Raw genomic sequence first — 23757 nt, 5'->3', positions numbered from 1 at the left:
CAAAGATTTTCTTCTAGTTGTAACTTCAGCCTAACAAACATGTGTTGAATATAGAAAGGTCATGTGACACAAACGCTGGACTGGTACTATATACTGCCAGTAATGTTATGACATGTATGAGGAGTCATGTAAAACATTATTATAATGTTAATAATCAAGCGATTTCATATTGGCCTTGTAATTTGACTACTGGTTGTCGTATTTGCCCAAGGCCATATTGGTCCTATATATCTTTTGACCCAGTCAGAATGCTTGAATTCTGTATTGGCCCGGTTTTGTCTTAGTGGCACCTCTTTTCTCATATTGGCTCAGTTGTGCTTGGTAATAGCTCTAATTGTTTCATATTGTAAAGAACTTGAATAATATAAATACCGGGTAATGAATTTTTTTTTAATTAGAAATTGATTAAATTTTGCCCAACATTTATTTCTGTATGAGTAATATTACATGCCACATAAATAACCATGAAATAATTTCATATAGTACGTAATGGGCACGGAATTTCATGGCTTAAATTGACTAGAACAGCTATTTTTGGGAATATTATTATTACAAGTGGATTTTTTTTTCGATATAAAATGAATGGGCATTTTATCTATTAATTGAAGTTTATGTTCTTGGATTTTCTCAACCATGAAATCCATGAAAATTAGTGCCCATGAATACAGTAGATATCATTTACAGAGAAATGAATTTTATTTATTCATTTAATTCAATCCATTAGCTTTCAAACTACATGTGTATCCAAAACAACTTCATATATCAACTACTTTACCATAAAACTTCATACAAATTTGTGTGAATTATTAAAATATGCCGTCAATCAAGAATATTCTATATGGCATACATGGAACAAATGAGACGTAATATATGCTTGAACTTTTCTCATTGTGTTATGGTAAAAATATTCATACTATTAAGCCCAAAATTAGTGATCTAAATTAAGGCATAATTTGTGCATGAATTGTAACTACCTAACAATCAGTAATTTCCGAGTAATTTTCACAATTTTTGATCTAGCAAGACCATAACAGAGCAGAGTTTTTTTTTTTTTTTTTTGTGTTTTTTTTTTTTTTTTTTTGTTTTGTTTTGCTTTCTGAGAATTTAGACTTTATTTTGCAAGATCAATATATAAATTAAATACATAAGTCTTGAGGTATCTACAGTGGTAGTAACATCTTGTTGAATTCTAAAGATGTCTTACAGGGGTCCAATATTGATAATGGCCATCCCTGCGTAAATTTCTGGCTAGCGGAAAGAGTTTGATTTCCGCTTCAAAACTTTACTATTAATCAATTATATTGAAATACTCTTAAGACACAGAGATATCCTGAAATAATAAACCATTGCCATATAAAGCTGAAATTGAAATTTTATATGTTTTTAGTAAACTTTAACTATCCAATATTGCCGAGTTATAATTAGTAATTACCTTATTAGTTTTTTAATATTCAAAGAATTTATTAAAAAAAAAAAAGAAGAAAATTTTGGAAATTTAAGAAGTCACTATCTCTTGTAACTGAAGACTTAACGTTTATTAAAATAGCCTCCCATATAGATGGTACTGTCTTATATCTAGAACAAGAGCCATGTTACACATGGCTAATCCCCAGGCCGGGCATATTATAATTGAAGGCTAAAGTTCCTGGCAAGTTAGTGTCTGAAAGTATTAATTTTGGGGAAAGCTTTGAAGAACAGTTTAGTTGTGGTCCGCATCAGGGGTTTTAAAGATGTGGAAGAAAGAATAAGTCAGTAGTGAGGTGGTTTACTGCTAAATTTTATTAATTTTCATGAAGAGTATAGCTATGATGTTTTTCTATATGGCTACTGTAAAAAGAAGGAATGGAAAGCTAACAGGGAACAAGAGTGCCAGAATGTCACAATATATGCCCGTCGCAGCAATTTCTTTATTCTAGCAGCTGTATTTGCAAATGGAATGTTAATTTTGTGGTTGTTTAGTAACCATTGTAAGTCTTTGTTTTTTTAAGTCCACAAAAAAACTCCTTACCAGGTAGAAATACCTTATATATAATAAAATACACCTAAAATTGGAGAGTAACATCTATGTTGTACCACAGAAAAGTGGTCTTGTTTTTTCCCTACGGTCAATTATAAAAATGTTACAATATAAGTTATTTATAGTAACAACTAAGGGAAGTTAATTTAAAAAAAAATATCAAAAAAAAATTTAAAAAATTGCAAGTCCATACAAAAATCTTTATCAGGTAGTGATTGGTCAAAATACACCTCAAAATTGGATATGGCATGCATGTTGTACTACAGAAAAGTGGTCTCAATTTTTCCCTACAACTAGTAATGAAAAAGTTACAATAAAAGCTATTTAACGTAACAACAAAGGGAAGTAATTCTAAAGAAGGGAACTGCGCATGACACTTCGCCTCGTGGTGATAAACATTTGTGCTAAGATATATCAAAATCCCTCCATGCATGAAGAAGATATGCTCTGGACAATTTTTTTTAAGAAAATATGATAAAGGGGAATAACTAAAAAAGTAGGCAAGGCAGAGTTATTGTTCTTTCACATTGCACTTCCCCCCAATGTGTTCTATCAGTGTATGAAGTTTGAAGAAAATCCCTCCAGTACTTTTGGAGTTATGCTTCGGACAGAATGTTTTAAGAAAATATGATAAAGGGGAATAACTCAAAAAATAGGCAAGGTAGAGTTATTGTTCTTGCACACTGCACTTCCTCCCAATGTGTTCTATCAGTGTATGAAGTTTGAAGAAAATCCCTCCAGTACTTTTGGAGTTATGCTCCGGACAAAGATCGTTGCGGACGGACGGACGGACGCACGCACGGACGGAGAGCATTTTTAATATCCCCTTCGCCTTCCCTACGGTCAATTATAAAAATGTTACAATATAAGTTATTTATAGTAACAACTAAGGGAAGTTAATCTTAAAAAAAAAAAAAAAAAAAAAAAAAAATTGCAAGTCCATACAAAAATCTTTATCAGGTAGAGATTGGTCAAAATACACCTCAAAATTGGATATAGCATGCATGTTGTACTACAGAAAAGTGGTCTCGATTTTTACCTACGACTAGTAATGAAAAAGTTACAATAAAAGCTACTTAAAGTAACAACAAAGGGAAGTAATTCTAAAGAAGGGAACTGTGCATGACACTTCGTCTCATGATGGTGTATAATTGTGCCAAGTTACATCAAAATCCCTCCATGCATGAAGAAGAAATGCTTCGGACAAAGTCATTCTTGTATCTGACCTTTGGCCTCTAAGTGTGACCTTGACCTTAGACCTAGTGACCTGGATCTTGCGCATGACACTCTGTCTCGTGGTGGTGAACATTTGTGCTAAGTTATATCAAAATCCCTCTATGCATGGAGAAGAAATGCTCCGGACAAGGTTTTCATTCTTGTATCCTTTGACCTCTAAGTGTGACCTTGACCTTAGACCTAGGGACCTGGTTCGTGCGCATGACACTTCGCCTCGTGGTGGTAAACATTTGTGCTAAGATATATCAAAATCCCTCCATGCATGAAGAAGATATGCTCCGGACAAATTTTTTTAAGAAAATATGATAAAGGGGAATAACCCAAAAAATAGGCAAGGTAGAGTTATTGTTCTTGCACACTGCACTTCCTCCCAATGTGTTCTATCAGTGTATGAAGTTTGAAGAAAATCCCTCCAGTACTTTTGGAGTTATGCTCCGGACAAAGATCGTTGCGGACGGACGGACGGCGAGCATTTTTAATATCTCCTTCGCCTTTGGCGGGGGGATAAAGAAGGTCATGGAAAAAGTTGGATCAGGCAAAATATAGGATTTATTACATCCTGAACAGAAAACAGTTCCTTTCGGCATTTTTAAAATACATTTATTAACAGATGAGTGTCTTTTTTAAAGACTTTAATATATTCCTCTTCTCTATGTACTGAATGTATGTTGATACTGTCTAAAATGAAAAGCAAATCAATGAGGAAGGGAATGTAATTCAACGTAGATGTTTATTATATGCAGTAACAAACTGTCTCCCTTAGTACCAAAGAGAAAAAAGATAGGTAAGTCGCTCTCAATCAAGAATGGACTAATACATTTGTTTACTTCCCTTTTACGGCTACATATCTGAACATGTTCAGTATTGCCTGTAAGGCAGGAGGTTTTTTCAAAGTCACAACTTAGTCCAGCTTATGCAGTGACATTCTATTCACTTAAAAATTTCAATGGTGGGGAAGACAGCAAGGTGCCCTTCCAGACATTATTTCAGAAACGCCACATACATGGATCTCAAAAAGTATCTGAAAAATGAAATAATATTACCAAGAATCATCTGTGAAGCATTATAATGGCATTGCTCTTCAGAAATCAAAATTGTACACCTGCAAGGGTTTTGTCTGAGAAATTACAGGGCAAGGCCGCTGAGTTTTGGACTTGATTTAGTAAAATAAATGCATAAATTTATATATAATTCTTCAAAAATTACTTCAGCACATAATGAGGAAGGTATTTTACCTAGAGTATTTTAGCATGAGGAACTGAGCACCAGGGACTTCATTTCTGATGTAACTTCACCCCCCCCCCCCACCCCCAAATAAAAAAATGAATAATTATTAGACTAAGCCTACATATTACTCTTTTAGATTATTGTATTTTAAGTTCTTTGATGGTGTGTTTTACCCCAGTGTTACGTTCTGAATTGTTTCACCAAGTACGATAATTTTTTTGCTAGAATGATTACTTCTGTAACTTTCAATAATATCGGATGGTATATTTGAAGCTGAAAGAAAGCTATAAGGAATATGTTTGAAATGCTTATTTATAAAACTACTCTACTTTCCTAAATGAAATGAAACATATCATTCCTACTATATTTAATTAACTAATTAAGAAATAAAATAAAAAACTAGGTCCAATTCTTTTTTGCATTCCTGCCATGTGTCAACATAATCTTTAAATGCCATAGGGCATGCTTGATTGATGTGTCAGAACTTGGACAGAATTCCATTCTAAATATTTTATAAAGACTCCCAATTGATACTATAGAACCAGAACATACAAAATATGCCACTGCATAATTTAACAACAAAACAACCTTAATGCAATCACTTTACGTTCTCTGTCAACTTATGCCTTAGCCTTTTTCAATTTATGACAAGCTGCCATTACTGTTTTTACACAATTAAAATTACTCATGAATTAGAATACTGCTGATTCTAGATCTACTCAATCCACAGGTTTGAACTGTCATATAAATTGAAACAGACTTTTGGTGCACCCACCTGGACTATTTTAGATTCTCATTGCATTATTTCAGACACTTTAAAGAGCTTCATTTTACAGTACATTATTATTAGATTATTAAATCCCAAAGCCCACCTTTGTTTACCTAGACATCAATTACTGCACCGACTCAAACTATTTCAAAGAGCAAATGCACCTAAATGCATTATTACAGATATCTTGCATTATTTCAGCCACCCATGCACCTACTTTTATTTTTTGAAATCCCCTTTGTGCACTACATACATATTTCAAGATCACTGGTGGGCATTTTCAAATAATGTCAAACAAAACTGAACTTTTCAGATTTTGGCGCATATGCCTGCATAAAATGTAATATCTCTAGTGTACCTTTTTTCAGATTCTAGGCACACCTATTTATAGCATTTTTTTCAGATCCCTGTGGCACATTCTCCTATTTTTACAGAATGCTTCAAGTTGCACCTAATTATTGCATTATCATATAAGTTCAGATCCTGTGGCACCTTCTTCCATTATAATGGATTCAAGATGCACCAAACTTATTATTTCAGATCCCAATGTCACAGGCACCTTCTTACATTACTAATTTCTGATTCAAGACACATCTAATCATGGCATTATTTCAGATCCCTGTGGCACCTTCTTATATCGTTACTGCATGATTTCTGATGCACCTAATTTATAATGTCAGTACTTCAGATCCCTGTGTCACCTAGATTCTTCCATTATACTTTAACAGATTCTAGGTGCACCACCTAATTATTTCATTACTTCTGATCCCTGTGGAACCTTCTCCCATTATTACGGATTCAAGATGAACCTAATTTAATTTATTGTATTATTTCAGACCCCTGGTGTATGTAATTACCTTTAATATCTAATCCCCAAGCGTACCATCTTGCACTATGCTGGCTAACCTGCATTTTTTCAAACACTTGCGAACTAACTTCCTCTCTTTCATACCCCAGGTATTTTATTTATTTATTTAGTCACATGCAGTTACTAAATAGAATCATATACATTAACATGAAACAAAGAAACCTCCAACAAGATTTGAACCCACTTACTGACAGGCCTCATCTTGAAATCTGCAGAGAAACTGTTAATTAATCAATTTTCATGGGAACAAATTTCGATGGGAACAATTTTTATGTCAGCCCAAAGAAATACAGTTCTGCTCTATTTTATCTTTAATATTTGTCTCTCAATGAACGTGTAGTTTGTGAACACAATTTTATATCTTTATAATGAAGAAAAAAGAATTTACCGTGACAAATTGATTCATACTGCACTTTGATGCGCCTCTGTCTGTAGCAACTTGCTAGCTTCAGCTGGCACTCATTACTGTATGTCTGTCCGTCTGTACCACATACAGGGTATACGAGATCGTCCTCACAGGAATCTAGGCACTGGCAATATGGCTGCTGTGAAGTCTCATTGACTTGACAAGTGGCATAGAAGGCACAGAAATGTCCCAGACATGGTGCTGAAAGAATAAAATTTTCAAGTAATCACTTAGTCTAATCAAAAATAACAAATAAAGAAAACAAGAACACTTCGAATGTATGGTTACGTGTCCATAGTACAAGATGCCCATGGAAGTGTAGGCAATACAAAAAAGGTGTAGAAAAGTTTCAAAAACTGACATTAGTATCCAAGGTCAAATGTCTGATCAAGGACACTTCATACACAAATAAACTCTTGAAATAATCTATGTAATGAAATTAAGCAGATTTCTAGATCTATTGAGACGATTCTTAAACTAGCATTTTCTGAAAGTGTGTCAGAATCGAAGTGAGGTCAGTTTTTCCATCTTTTCGTCAAATAAGCCTAATAAGTAGGTGTGGCCCTTGGTTGATGATTAAATCACAATAAATATCCCATTTTTACGTGTTAATTGCTCAAATAAAGATATTTGTTAATCTAAGATTGTTAGAAGTAAATGTCCAATATTATAAAAATCATGAAATCAACCTTATAGTGGCAAAACAGTGCGTAATAAAATGATGATTTTGTGTAGGTTTTCTTGTCGTTGAGAGTTTTTTTTGCCACACGTAAAGAGCGAACGCGCGTTAAAATCAGAACATCCGTGGAATTTGCATAGTTACCGTTACTTGGGTAAAAAGGTCTATATTGTATATAAAATTGCAGCGGAAAGGTGTCCTTAAATGCTCCTAAAATGCCCCTGGAATGCAGGAAATGAAGCGCTGAATTCCAAAATTTTCCAGTGGGGCATGCCCCGGACCCCCTAGCTGGGCCGTGATTTTTCTATTTCAGTCTGTTCAACAAAGACTTATTGACAACCCTGTTCTTTTATACGGCTAACATCCACACATAAAAACACTCCATCAAATTATTTAGTGTATAAAGACACATGTTTGTCATAGCTTGAACGATTGATACGTATTTGCTAGACCTTCCTGGCCTTAGCGAGGGGGGCGGTCGGATCCCCTCTGAGAAAAGTGGCTGGATCCGCGCATGGAAAAAACATTGAAAAATATAATTTATCTAGATAACAAACTAAATGTTTGTAATGAAGACGGCATCGACTTTGTTCCCTGCAGACTCGTTACAATGCATTAATAAGATTATGAAAACTATGACTTCTTGATCATTCTAGCATAAAACTGCTGTTCTTGTCACTTTTTTGGGTGTTTTAACAGGAGAGAAAACGTGTGTTAACAGAGAGATTCTCGCGCTCACGTGCTGTTATAACACCTTTTTATATATGCGCGTTCCGTGGCAGAGCGTTAACGCATTACGGCCCCAAAATGGATAATTCAAATGGAAATGACGTCAACGTGAAAAAACAACTCGGATGTTCCCGCGCATTTCATGGAAATTTAATGACGTTGAGGGATAATGTATTCATTTATTCGTTTTTTTTTTTCGCGTTTTATGCTAGAATAGTGTTAGCGTATGTTATTTTCGTGTTATAACATCTTCAGAATCCCTCGGGATTCTGCAGACGTTATAACACCAAAAAAACATGCGTTATCCCTACATTTAAAATATTAGAATTACGTAATATCTTACTTTGAACGTGTATATACATACGTATAGCATAAAAGACCTCGCAACAGCACCGACTTAAGCAAAACACTCATAACCTTTAGCCTATTGGCGGCAAGAGATTCTGCCTTTGCGACTAGTGCAGACCAAGATCAGACTGCACGGATGTGCATGGTCTGCACTGTTCGCTATTCAGTCAGTAAATTTTCAGTGAACACCCCTTCGAATACTTGTGTACTTCGAAATAAAATTGGAAATAGATTGTTCGCAATTTTTGTAGGTCACCATACAGCAAGGATGTTAAGGCTAATATTAAAAGTCACACTTTCAGAACTAGGTGTAACGTAAGACAGTGATTTTTTTTTTTTTTTTTTTTTTTTGTTACGAAAAAAATTATTATCATTCTATTTTAATATTCCTATTTTTTAATCGATGCTATTCAACTGGCTCCGGAAAGCAATGTTTCAATTCTCAACTTAGTCTTTGCATCCAAAAATAACCAATGTCCGCATTTATATACAGCATACCTCATTTAGAAATATAATTTATTGCGCAATAAATATCAATTGAAAATTGATGTCGTTTTAAAATCGGATGATTAAAGATAATTTCCCGCCATTTATCTTCTATGGTCATTTGACAAACACGCAATTGTGCAAGATGCTTTACAGCGTAACACAATCTGACATGTTTGTTATTGAAAATAACATGAACCTATGGCACAAGCTTTGAGGTTTGATCACAAAAAAAAGTTTCCGTAGTAGTATCTTGCAGAATTGTATTGATATCCGGTCCACAAAATAGCAAGTTCTATATAACAGTGCTATAAAAATTAATGAAATGTTGATGCCTGGTAAGCTCATAATTGAGCCGCGCCATGAGAAAACCATAGTGCATTTGCGACCAGCATGGATCCAGACGCACAGTTTGGTCAGGATTCATTCTGTTCGCTAAAAATTCTCTAATTGCAATATGCTTTGAAAGCGAACAGCATGGATCCTGACAAGACTGCGCGGATGCGCAGGCAATCCGCGCAGTCTGGTCTGGATCAATGCTGATCGCAAATGCACTATGTTGGTTTTCTCATGGTGCGGCTCATATAGATTTGGTATCATTTGAAAATGTATTGTGAACTGAAAAACAAAATATAAATTACATGAAAAAGATCTGAAGAATTTTTCTTTTTTCTTTTTTAATTTAAGGTTTTCAGTGATACTCCATGAGTATGTTCAGCAGACACAACTCTTTCATATGATACAAAAATCAACAACTAAAAACATGGAGTCACCAGGCATTGAAATCTTGTGAATCGAGTACTTTAAAGCAAAGCGAAACAAATACATTGTACATTGTTTGTAAGTTTGCTCTTTTACGTGATATTGATAAAGATAGTGCGCGCATCCTTCTGACGTTAATAGTTCCATACGCACATTACATTAAAAAGAAACGAGAACGGCAATTTCGGACAATGAAAATTTGCCGATTGTTTTTTTTTTAATCCATTACCTTAATGGATAAGAGTTAAGTTGATGCTCAAACTCGGTAGAGCCCGAAGCCTAAAAGCAATATAGGTATCTTTTAAATTAGTAAACATTGACTACTCTAAATTACCACCATTCCTCTGCATGAGTCAACCGTATGGATTACCGGCGGCAGACACCAAATCTTTATGGTTCAGTGCTTACTTTAACTTCGTTTCACAAACGTCTTGTTAAAATGATCGAGTGGTCTTGCTTACAGTGCATAATAACTGGCTTACTATGCGGGGAGTGAACGCGAAAGAGTTAAAAAGATGTTGGTATTATTTACGAATCCAATAAATCAGTTTTGACGTACCCAATAGGCTACAGAGTATGAAAGATTGCTGTTTGCCCATCTTGAACATCAAATATTATGTCAAAAGGAATAAAAGATTTATACCGCTTGTGACATACCCAAATTGACATTATTCCAACTGCCTTTTTTTGTACTTACCCGTTTAATTCTCTTAAATTCCTTTTTCTTTAGTTCATCCAGTGTTGCATACTTTTAGATCCATATATTTCAAAAACTATAAAAAATCGTTGAATGTCGGCTTTGTTGAAATAAACTTTAAAATGCGATTTGCCAAAAGTATATCTACCTCATCTATATCTCAATATTATTTGCAATACAGATCTCTGTTTCCAAGTAATTACAGAATAATAAAAAAAAAAAAAAAAATGAAATATATGTCCTTTCACTAGCCACATTTCTGAAAAAGCTAAATAAGTATTACTTTTGACTACAATTTCGACATCGGAAGCTAGCGTCAGATTTAATTTTCTACTGACACGAAACGTACTCAAAACTCCAGTGATTAAACTGGAACTATATATTTGAGCCGCACCATGAGAAAACCAACATAGTTCGTTTGCGACCAGCATGGATCCAGACCAATATGCGTATCCGCACAGTCTGGTCAGGATCCATGCTGTTCGCTAACAGTTTCTCTAACTGCAATATGCTTTGAAAGCAAACAGCATTGATCCTGACCAGCCTGGTCTGGATCCATGCTAGTCGCAAACGCACTATGTTGGTTTTCTCATGACGTGGCTCATTTTATGTAGATTTTCTATTGTGTTATATTATTTTTTTCTGCCGTAGTATCTTTGTGAAGGTTCGACCATTTAAAGTTAAATGTGCAAGTAAAGATTTGCAAATTGTTGTCTGTTTCATTTTTCAATAATTTGCTAAAGAAATTTAAAAACCTTCAATCAAATAATTATATTTCAAGGTTCTTTGTGGTCCTGGAATTCAGTTAATGCATCCGTATAACCGAATTCCGTTTTCAGCCGGTACTAAAAAGCTTGAAAGAAGTGTTTTTATTATTATTATTATCTCTCATGAATAAACTTATTAAAAAAAAGGTTGCTATTATTTTACTTTGTTGTGTTTTATGCTTCAAAAGGATCTGTTTAAAGATTTTTTTCTTACGTCTGACGCGCTGAAGAACAAGGAAAGCTTCTGAAACATGCCTTGCAAAGAGTGAGATTTGGCGCACACGATTAACGGGTTCAAACTCTCCTGTGCTTTATTGCTATGACCGTTCCATGGCGGGGAATGATGTTTTCGCCTAATACATATACGTTGAGGACTTGTTTTAATTGACCATTTACCTACTGTATAACTTTTATAACGTACACATATATATAATCACCGTTACGTGCTTAGAACGTGTGTTTTGTCCTTGTTTTGTCTGAAATTGAGGTACGTCCTGTTTTCTGTTTTAGTGATCGAGTGGCGCGTAATATCTGGCTTACCATGCGGGCACTGAACGTGAAATGCAATAAACTACTACAGATGTATTATTCAAGGATTCAATAAATCAGTTTTGGCGTACTCAGGAGACTCCCGATTTTAAAAGCTTGCTGAATGTCATTCACTCAAGATATGTGAATAGGAATAAAAGAATCCAGCTTTTGATATTGAAATAAACGCAAAAGTTCTGTCTAGACGTACATTAGTATGATTTTATTTGATACTAATCAGGTATTTTTGAAAGGTTTAGACTTTGAAGTTTCAATATAGAAGAAAATGTGTCTTTCCATTTGTATTAAAATGATTTATCACATGTTTGATATCACGGGAGTGAAATAAAGCCATTACATAAATTTGATAATACATTAATAGTGTAATAAAGCTGTTTAAAGTATCGGATACGTTGGTAAAATTGTTTTTAATAGTTAAAAAATTAGATTTTTTATGTTTAGGTAGGATAAGCTAACATGAGATAAAAAGGACTTAATTTACATTTGTGACTTTCCACATTGAATTGAATAAGATCGATAAAATGTTCGGCAGAGTTTCGCATTTTATTATTTTATTCAACTCGTTTAATAAATTCTATATGAAAAGACACTAATGTAATATCCTCTATATGATTACTACTAAAAAGAGTTCTGTAATGGCACTGGAATCACAGACCTAATCTTGCAAATATTAAAGTTTACAATGCTTGTTTAGTTGAAAATTTAAAGTTATCCTCGAACACTCACAGGTAGCTTCAGTTTACAAAGGAATATGTTGAGAAATTTAACTGCATCTGATATTTACTCACTTTTTCACAATTAAACTATGCTCAATGCTGAAGTGGCACCATCTAGATCACAGGTAGTACCTGCAGGTCTGTGAACATATAGTGAAAATAATAAAAAGAAATAAAGTCCCCAGTAAAATCATTCCTCTATCTCAAAAACGTCCCGAATGTCGGTCAAAATAACTGAAATGTAGATAGTTTTGCATAGAATTTTGTGATATCGAAAATTGTATTTCAGTTAACTTCACGTCCCTTATTATTGCGGAGGTATATATATGAGCCGCGCCACGGGAAAACCAACATAGTAGCTTTGCGACAAGCATGGATCCAGACCAAATACCTTCTTCAAAGTATCAATTGTTGCGCAATAAATATCAAGTGTTTACGTCATTCTTAAACGGATGCATGCTGTTCAGGATCTATGCTGTTCGCTAACAGTTTCTCTAATTCCAATAGGTTTTGAAAGCGAACAGCATGGATCCTGACCAGACTGCGTGGATGCGCAGGCTGGTCTGGATCCATGCTGGTCGCAAACCCACTATGTTGGTTTTTTCATGGCACGGCTCATATGCTAAAAAATTGTTTTCTCCAGCAAGCATTTTGATTTCTGGACTAAGACTTTAGTAATAATCAGAACCCATATTTTTACAAACATTAGTCGATACTTTGAGATGAGAAAATCAAAGCCAAATACCTTCTTCAAAGTATCAATTGTTGCGCAATAAATATCAAGTGTTTACGTCATTCTTAAACGGATAATTAACGATAATTTCCCGCCATTTACCTTTTATGATCATTTGACAAACAAGCAATTTTATCAAATTACCAGCAGCGATTCCTCTGCCATGTCAAGTAGCTTCTCATGTTTATAATATTCTTGGCCATTGATAGAAAATAAGAATTTAAGAAAACTGTCTAATATCAGATATGTTGTGAACAATTTCATTTGTTATGGAATTATAATATGTGTTTCTGTCAAAGACGCATTTTCTATCAAGTAGTTAAAAACTTGAAATGAGCTGAACTGGGGAAAATACATTTTAATTTTGTTTTCATTTTACAGTTCCGTTCCAAGACAGAACGTAATCCTTATGTACGTTAATCGCGGAGTTCTTTTAATGTGCAAGACCGCTTGATATTTAGTTTGAAATGCCGTTATTTGAGAATCATTAACGAAATTTTATTGTTGACTGAAACAGAATTCATAACTATTTCAGTCAGTACTATAACCCTATAAGATTTAATGTTATCCATAACAGCTACATCTCATTCTCAGTATCCTTTAGTAAGCAACCGATTTCATTGTATTCCGCAATGGGCTTTAGCCAAACCTGTTTGTAGAGAACGCCCTTTGGTAACTAAAAAACAAACGCGGTCTCAGAATGGTGTACCTTCATCCGTATGTTGATAACCACTCCAGATTCAGATCAAAAATGAAACCAGCTACCTTTCTAGCCAAGGGGAGTTTGTACAAAGGTGATATTAACTCAAATTTGCCTTAATGACATACTATTGAAAGACTTTTAAAGTAGTTTCCAACACTTCAACGTGATATACATACTTATCACAACTCGAAAGTCTGTTTGGTTTGGACAATATTCGTTTACAGATATATATTAATGCGTCAGGGTTGAGGCATAAGCTATAAGCCTGTATTAAAACCTCTGTCCTGAAATTCATTTTGTATATGTCGACAACATTGCCCTCTTCAGAAGGCAAAATCAAACCTTTTTTTATCGTGTCTGCAACTCCTATAAAATTAGTGCGTTTGACAACGATAACAAACAAACGTCTTGCCCAGACATAGAGGCCGCGGAAAATTACGTCGTAAATAGCCACTTTTTACAGAACGTAATGATTACTTATCCGCCCAGCTATCACCGAAAGACTAATGTCTCACCTCTGTCTACAGAAAATTACCGTAGATACACATAAAGAAATAAGGTGTAGCACCACAGCAATTACATAGGCCAGCTAATGAAACTGACTTTGCAATATGACTGTAATAAAACCAGATTTGTAATAATTATAACATTTCTCGTTTTTATTACAAAAGTGGTTGCAAAGGTTCAACCACATTTGTAATAACCAGATTTGTAATAAATATCGCAAACTTTTTTTTTCAAGAGATGTGTTTTCCCATGTGATATTCAAGCTAATGTATGCGTTATTAAGCACGTGCAGGTCGAATTGAACTGTCCTGCGTCATTTAAGACTCCAAATGTTTTACCTGAAATCCTTGTTCATGGACATATTTTACTTTAGAAAATTATTACATTTCTCGTTTTTATTACAAAAGTGGTTGCAAAGGTTCAACCACATTTGTAATAACCAGATTTGTAATAAATATCGCAAACTTTTTTTTTTCGAGAGATGTGCTTTCCCACGTGATATTCAAGCTGATGCATGCATTATTAAGCACGTGCTAGTCGAATTAAACTGTCCTGGGTCATTTTAGAACTCCAAATGTTTTACCTGATATCCTTGTTCATGGACATAATTATGTTACTTTAAAAAATTATTACATTTCTCGTTTTTATTACAAAAGTGGTTGCAAAGGTTCAACCACATTTGTAATAACCAGATTTGTAATAAAAACCTAAACTTTTCTTTTCCAGAGATGTGTTTTCCCACGTGATATTCAAGCTTATGCATGCGTTATTAAGCACGTGCAGGTTGAATTGAACTCTCTTGGGTCATTTAAGAAACTCGAAATGTATTACTTGAAATCTCTGTATAAATATTTGTCTGAAGACACTGAACTGGCATTTTTAAAGGTTCTAGCTTGATAGAAGATGTCGGAAAATAGTTATGAATCTAATCCAGAAATTCTTACGTATATTATCTTTTCAAAAAAATTTTACTTGCCAAAAGGCCTGTAAACAAAACAATTTCATATCAGCAGGTTTTAGTGGATTCTTTATGTAAGCTAATTTGTAGCTATATATCACACATGCGCAAAATAATTTCTGTAGGGATTAATTCCTCAAAATTTCATAAATACCATCTACTTTTAATTCTAAATGACCCTAATCCCGTTGTAAACAGTTGTCATCTTGGGGTATTCAAGATCATCTTTAGTGAAAGGTCGTTTTTGCATTAAGCCTATACTCTTACAGCTTACCTGATACATGGACATAGACACGAACACCAATGGCAAATATTGGACTTCAGCAGAATCATTTGATATAGGAAATAATCAAATAACAAGCTTATTAAGATTTAGCTAAATTTATTAGGTCTATATCCTTTAGACCCTTTAAGGTATTAGGCCCATAATAGAGTATCTCCTTTTTGAAGAGTATTCAATTTCTATCATAAACCTACTTTGACTGCAATTTTCTGGGGGGCGTAGGTTCAAGCCCCACTGGGACCAAAATTTTTTTTCCTTATTTTTCTTTATATCTGGTAAGTTTTTACTTCTTTCAAGACTTGTTATTGATTTATTGTACAAAAGTGGAAAATATTCATTTGATAAGCAATTTCTTGCTATTCAAAGTGAATTTACGTCTGAAATAGAAGGGGTAGAGTTAGACATCTTTAAAAATACTGAGTTACGTGCAGTAAAAGTTCTCTATTTTGCCTTTATTCTTTGGATTACATATTGTGGAAGAAATGTAGGTAGGTTTTACTTCTGCCCCACAGTTATTTTTGAATAAAGTGAGCAAAATTCAAAACAGACCTGCAGGATTCGACCTTAGTTTTTCAATGTTGGAGTTAGAATTCTGTCTCATTAAATCTGTTTACTTGAGGCACCCTAGAAAAAATGATATTGACAGTTTTATTTTTTAATTTCTTAATTGTTTACCACTAGTTTGACGATTCTTTCATAAAAAATAATGGTATAAAGAATTCTCTGCAATCGTTTTGAATAAAGGTAGCGACTTTAAAATTTGTATCTACTTGAGCTTGAGGAAATACCATAAATTACACAAAATTTATAAAAGACGACACGGTAAAAGTTTTTAAAAATTTGCAACAAAGTGCGAAGCACGGTCAATTGTAATACCAAGCAAATGCCATTTTCTAAACATTACTATTAGGGGCCTAATACCTTAAAGACACATGATCACAAATAACGCAAAATTACACAACAAGTATCGTAGTATCGTAAGCAGGCATGAAATAAGGCACAATGCTACAAAATCAGGGTTACAACATAGCCTTTAGTATCAGTCATGTCAGTGTCTTTGACTCTAATGACCCCAACACCTAACGTCTTCCGCGATTCACATGCTAAGGATTCACATGCTGAGTCAAAGCAGGCGACAGATGCAAATAGTTACAGACACACATACACACGAACATTTGAACATTTACACACACGCACACGAACGCGCACACGCACACGCACAACCTGGCTGGTAGAAATATACATACGAGCTTAACAATACTTTTATATGTAACAAAATCTAACTTAAAATGTGGCATAAATATGTAAAAAAAAAACCAACTCATAACAGAGTTGTGGGGGAAATCATTACTAGTGTAAAGTGTTATAGTAGAGATCCAATTTCAGTTTCCAGTCAATACCTTTGAAAGTTACTGATAAATTGAACTTTTATAAAACTGTACCATAAAGGTTCTCGGTGCAAACGAAGCATAACTCTCTGTTCTATTAGGGGTTATGGAGATTGTTTCTACTAGTGTAATCTTTGACATTAAAGAAATATTTTAAGTTTCAAATCAATAGCTTTCAAAGTAACAGAGATGCCATAAACAATAACTTTAATCTAAAAATTCTAAGTATAACACTTTACACTAGTAATGATTTCCCCCACAACTCTGTTATGAGTTTTTTTTTCTTTTTATATATTTATTTCTGACAGGTTGTGCGTGTGCGCGTTCGTGAGCGTGTGTTTAAATGTTCGTGTGTATGTGTGTCTGTAACTATTTGCATCTGTCGCCTGCTTTGACTCAGCACGTGAATCGTGGAAGACGTTAGGTGTTGGGGTCATTAGAGCCAAAGACACTGACTTGACTGATACTAAAAGCTATGTTGTAACCCTGATTTTATAGCATTGTCCCTTACTTCATGCCTGCGTACGATACTACGACACTTGTTGTGTAATTTTGCTTTATTTGTGATCATGTGTCTTTCAAGGGTCTAAAGGATATAGACCTAATAGATTTAGCTAAATCTTAATAAGCTTGTTATTTGATTATTTCCTATATCAAATGATTCTGCTGAAGTCCAATATTTGCCATTGGTGTTCGTGTCTATGTCCATGTATCAGGTAAGCTGTAAGAGTATAGGCTTAATGCAAAAACGACCTTTCACTAAAGATGATCTTGAATACCCCAAGACGACAACTGTTTACAACGGGATTAGGGTCATTTAGAATTAAAAGTAGATGGTTTTTATGAAATTTTGAGGAATTAATCCCTAGAAAAAATATTTTGCGCATGTGTGGTATATAGGTACGAATTAGCTTACATAAAGAATCCACTGAAACCTGCTGATATGAAATGGCTTTTGTTTACAGGCCTTTTGGCATGTAAAATTTGTTTGAAAAGATAAATATACATAAGAATTTCTGGACAAGATTTATAACTATTTTCCAACATCTTCTATCAAGCTAGAACCTTTAAAAATGCCAGTTCAGTGTCTTAGGACAAATATTTATACAGAGATTTCAAGTAATACATTTCGAGTTCTTAAATGACCCAAGAGAGTTCAATTCAACCTGCACGTGCTTAATAACGCATGCATAAGCTTGAATATCACGTGGGAAAACACATCTCCCGAAAAAAAAAAGTTTGCGATTTTTATTACAAATCTGGTTATTACAAATGTGGTTGAACCTTTGCAACCACTTTTGTAATAAAAACGAGAAATGTAATAATTTTCTAAAGTAAAATATGTCCATGAACAAGGATTTCAGGTAAAACATTTGGAGTCTTAAATGACGCAGGACCGTTCAATTCGACCTGCACGTGCTTAATAACGCATGCATTAGCTTGAATATCACGTGGGAAAACACATCTCCCGAAAAAAAAAGTTTGCGATTTTTATTACAAATCTGGTTATTACAAATGTGGTTGAACCTTTGCAACCACTTTTGTAATAAAAACGAGAAATGTAATAAGTTTTTAAAGTAAAATATGTCCATGAACAGGGATTTCAGGTAAAACATTTGGAGTCTAAAATGACTCAGGACAGTTCAATTCGACCTGCACGTGCTTAATAACGCATGCATAAGCTTGAATATCACGTGGGAAAACACATCTCTCGAAAAAAAAGTTTGCGACTTTTATTACAAATCTGGTTATTACAAATGTGGTTGAACCTTTGCAACCACTTTTGTAATAAAAACGAGAAATGTAATAATTTTCTGAAATAAAATATGTCCATGAACAAGGATTTCAGGTAAAACATTTGGAGTCTTAAATGACCCATGACAGTTTAATTCGACCTGCACGTGCTTAATAACGCATGCATAAGCTTGAATATCACGTGGGAAAACACATCTCCCGAGAAAAAAAGTTTGCGATTTTTATTACAAATCTGGTTACTACAAATGTGGTTGAACCTTTGCAACCACTTTTGTAATAAAAACGAGAAATGTAATAATTTTCTAAAGTAAAATATGTCCATGAACAAGGATTTCAGGTAAAACATTTGGAGTCTAAAATGACCCAGGACAGTTTAATTCGACCTGCACGTTCCTAATTACGCATGCATCAGCTTGAATATCACGTGGGAAAACACATCTCTCAAAAAAAAGTGTTTGCGATTTTTATTACAAATCTGGTTATTACAAATGTGGTTGAACCTTTGCAACCACTTTTGTAATAAAAACGAGAAATGTAATAATTTTCTGAAATAAAATATGTCCATGAACAAGGATTTCAGGTAAAACGTTTGGAGTCTTAAATGACCCATGACAGTTTAATTCGACCTGCACGTGCTTAATAACGCATGCATAAGCTTGAATATCACGTGGGAAAACACATCTCCCGAAAAAAAAAAGTTTGCGATTTTTATTACAAATCTGGTTATTACAAATGTGGTTGAACCTTTGCAACCACTTTTGTAATAAAAACGAGAAATGTAATAATTTTCTAAAGTAAAATATGTCCATGAACAAGGATTTCAAGTAAAACATTTGGAGTCTAAAATGACCCAGGACAGTTTAATTCGACCTGCTCGTTCCTAATTACGCATGCATAAGCTTGAAAATTACGTGGGAAAACACATCTCTCGAAAAAAAAGTGTTTGCGATTTTTATTACAAATCTGGTCATTACAAATGTGGTTGAACCTTTGCAACCACTTTTGTAATAAAAACGAGAAATGTAATAATTTTCTGAAATAAAATATGGCCATGAACAAGGATTTCAGGTTAAACATTTGGAGTCTTAAATGACCCATGACAGTTTAATTCGACCTGCACGTGCTTAATAACGCATGCATAAGCTTGAATATCACGTGGGAAAACACATCTCTCGAAAAAAAAAGTTTGTGATATTTATTACAAATCTGGTTATTACAAATGTGGTTGAACCTTTGCAACCACTTTTGTAATAAAAACGAGAAATGTAATAATTTTCTGAAATAAAATATGTCCATGAACAAGTATTTCGGGTAAAACATTTGGAGTCTTAAATGACCCATGACAGTTTAGTCCGATCTGCACGTGCTTAATAACGTATGCATAAGCTTGATTATCACGTGGGAAAACACATCTCTCGAAAAAAAGTGTTTGCGATTTTTATTACAAATTTGGTTATTACAAATGTGGTTGAACCTTTGCAACCACTTTTGTAATAACAACGAGAAATGTAATATTTTTTTAAAGTAAAATATGTCCATGAACAAGGATTTCAGGTAAAACATTTGGAGTCTTAAATGACCCAGGACTGTTTAATTCGACCTGCACATGCTTAATAACGCATGCATAAGCTTGAATATCACGTGGGAAAACACTTCTCTCGAAAAGAAGTGTTTGCGATTTTTATTACAAATCTGGTTATTACAAATGTGGTTGAACCTTTGCAACCACCTTTATAATAAAAACGAGAATTGTAATAATTTTTTAAAGTAAAATATGTCCATGAACAAGGATTTCAAGTAAAACATTTGGAGTCTTAAATGACTCAGGACAGTTTAATTCGACCTGTTCGTGCTTAATAACACATGCATAAGCTTGAATATCACGTGGGAAAACACATCTCCGGAAAAGAAAAGTTTGCGACTTTTATTACAAATCTGGTTATTACAAATGTGGTTGAACCTTTGCAACCACTTTTGTAATAACAACGAGAAATGTAATAATTTTTTAAAGTAAAATATGTCCATGAACAAGGATTTCAGTTAAAACATTTGGAGTCTTAAATGACCCAGGACAGTTTAATTCGACCTGCACGTGCTTAATAACGCATGCATAAGCTTGAATATCACGTGGGAAAACACATCTCCCGAAAAAAAAAGTTTGTGATATTTATTACAAATCTGGTTATTACAAATGTGGTTGAACCTTTGCAACCACTTTTGTAATAAAAACGAGAAATGTAATAATTTTCTGAAATAAAATATGTCCATGAACAAGGATTTCGGGTAAAACATTTGGAGTCTTAAATGACTCATGACAGTTTAGTCCGATCTGCACGTGCTTAATAACGTATGCATAAGCTTGATTATCACGTGGGAAAACACATCTCTCGAAAAAAAGTGTTTGCGATTTTTATTACAAATCTGGTTATTACAAATGTGGTTGAACCTTTGCAGCCACTTTTGTAATAACAACGAGAAATGTAATATATTTTTTAAGTAAAATATGTCCATGAACAAGGATTTCAGGTAAAACATTTGGAGTCTTAAATGACCCAGGACAGTTTAATTCGACCTGCACATGCTTAATAACGCATGCATAAGCTTGAATATCACGTGGGAAAACACATCTCTCGAAAAGAAGTGTTTGCGATTTTTATTACAAATCTGGTTATTACAAATGTGGTTGAACCTTTGCCGCCACTTTTATAATAAAAACGAGAATTGTAATAATTTTTTAAAGTAAAATATGTCCATGAACAAGGATTTCAAGTAAAACATTTGGAGTCTTAAATGACTCAGGACAGTTTAATTCGACCTGCACGTGCTTAATAACACATGCATAAGCTTGATTATCACGTGGGAAAACACATCTCCGGAAAAGAAAAGTTTGCGACTTTTATTACAAATCTGGTTATTACAAATGTGGTTGAACCTATGCAACCACTTTTGTAATAAAAACGAGAAATGTAATAATTTTCTAAAGTAAAATATGTCCATGAACAAGGATTTCAAGTAAAACATTTGGAGTCTTAAATGACCCAGGTCAGTTTAATTCGACCTGCACATGCTTAATAACGCATGCATAAGCTTGAATATCACGTGGGAAAACACATCTCCCGAAAAAAAAAAGTTTGTGATATTTATTACAAATCTGGTTATTACCAATGTGGTTGAACCTTTGCAACCACTTTTGTAATAAAAACGAGAAATGTAATAATTTTCTAAAGTAAAATATGTCCATGAACAAGGATTTCAGGTAAAACATTTGGAGTCTTAAATGACGCAGGACAGTTCAATTCGACCTGCACGTGCTTAATAACGCATGCATTAGCTTGAATATCACGTGGGAAAACACATCTCTCGAAAAAAAAAGTTTGCAATATTTATTACAATTCTGGTTATTACAAATGTGGTTGAACCTTTGCAACCACTTTTGTAATAAAAACGAGAAGTGTTATAATTATTACAAATCTGGTTTTTATTACAAATGTGGTTGTAACAATGCTTTACTCCTCTATATAATTGAGCCGCGCCACGAGAAAACCAACATAGTGGGTTTGCGACCAGCATGGATCCAGACCAGCCTGCGTATCCGCACAGTCTGGTCTGAATCCATGCTGTTCGCTAACAGTTTCTCTAATTCCAATAGGCTTTGAAAGCAAACAGCATGGATCCTGACCAGACTGCGCAGATGCGCAGGCTGGTCTGGATCTATGCTGGTCGCAAACCCACTATGTTGGTTTTCTAATGGCACGGCCCAAATATATTGAATGAATCGATCTGAATGTACACAAACATAGAATTAGGGACATTCCTCTAAAAAATATTGATACAAGCAAAGTGGATACATTTTTGATATCATCTTAATGTAATAAAAGCGGAAGAAAACCCAGATCAATAACCTTACTGATTTGTTGTGATGTCCAAAAATAAAAAAAAAAATAAAAAAATACAGTATTAATTTTTAATGACGGCTAAAAGCAAAGTTTCGTTTTATACATTAAGCATGTGTGCATGTGTGGTCCCCAATGACGCCTGAAGTGTCGTATTAACTGGAAATTAACCATCCTGAAACGTAATAGTGATGGGGAGAGAGAGACAGAGAAACAGAGAGAGTAAACAATTTCATGCAAACATTTGTCCACAAAATCAATCACTATCTTTGTATAACATCATATATTGTTCTTTAGATAGTCGCTACAATATTCCAACCTTACATTTTGCAACACTGAAAATATATTTTGGGCATGTTCAAATTTCTATTGAATTATGTCCCTTATCAAAATATGTATTAAACGGAATTTACCTAAAAAAAGTAAAAGTTAAAAGGAAACTAAAATGAAAAAAGTCTAAAATTAAGATTAACATAGATTATCTTAGTCGGTAGTCAGAATCTACTTTCGCGTGCAATAGCTGTTAACTACACCACTTTGATATACATTATTATCACATGTGTGTAATAAAGCCATTCTAACATGACTCTGTTTGATTTCCAGTTAAACAAAGAAGGAAATCAAGCTCTGTATATTCTGCAATAAACAACGGTTGACGCGCGAGAGCATTATGAATTATGACGTCAAATTGCCGCATGACGTCTGATACATTACTCCTCGCGTAAATGAAGTCCAGCATAATATTTATTAAAATATATCAATGAGCATGTCAGAATGAAAATAATCCAGGTCTTCTTGTGATTTATCGTCTAATTTACCACGGTTCATCGTTCAGATGCTTCAGTATTTAACCACTCGAGCTAACGCCCTCGTGGTTCAATTCCTACGCATCTGAACTCTGAACCGTGGTAAATCAAACGATAAACCACTCCAAGGCCTAGATTATTTGTTAATTGCATAAAAATGATAATACACTAGTGTAATAAAGCTTTGACGTCAACGTCGTTTAAAGTATAGGAGACGTTGGCGAAACTGACTTTTTATATAGTAAAAGAAAGGAGAATTTTTGATGTTTCTACAGGAAAAGCTGACATGTGATAAAAAGAATATTACATTTGTGACTTTCTACATTGAATTTATTAAACTCGCTGAATAAAATGCATAAAATGCTCGATAGAGCCTCGCATTTTATTATTTTATTCAACTCGTTTAATAAATTCAATATAAAAAGACACACATGTAATATCTTCTATGTACACATACTCGCTTTCATTTTCTATT

At 34.0% G+C, this 23757-nt stretch overlaps 1 protein-coding gene across 9 annotated transcripts in view; it reads right to left on the bottom strand.

Annotated features, from left to right (window-relative positions):
* LOC123527870 (agrin-like) overlaps positions 1 to 23757 on the bottom strand; it is a 336920-nt gene that overhangs the window by 123076 nt on the left and 190087 nt on the right. For all 9 annotated transcript variants that reach the window (XM_053523608.1, XM_053523610.1, XM_053523611.1 and 6 more), the window contains exon 3: positions 6506 to 6724. In XM_053523608.1, the coding sequence (XP_053379583.1) occupies positions 6506 to 6724 (219 nt within the window). The remainder of the gene's footprint in view (positions 1 to 6505; positions 6725 to 23757) is intronic.

This window comes from Mercenaria mercenaria, chromosome 14 (assembly GCF_021730395.1).
Source record: "Mercenaria mercenaria strain notata chromosome 14, MADL_Memer_1, whole genome shotgun sequence".
Taxonomy (NCBI): domain Eukaryota; kingdom Metazoa; phylum Mollusca; class Bivalvia; order Venerida; family Veneridae; genus Mercenaria; species Mercenaria mercenaria.
This window is presented reverse-complemented; position numbering and strand designations above follow the sequence as displayed.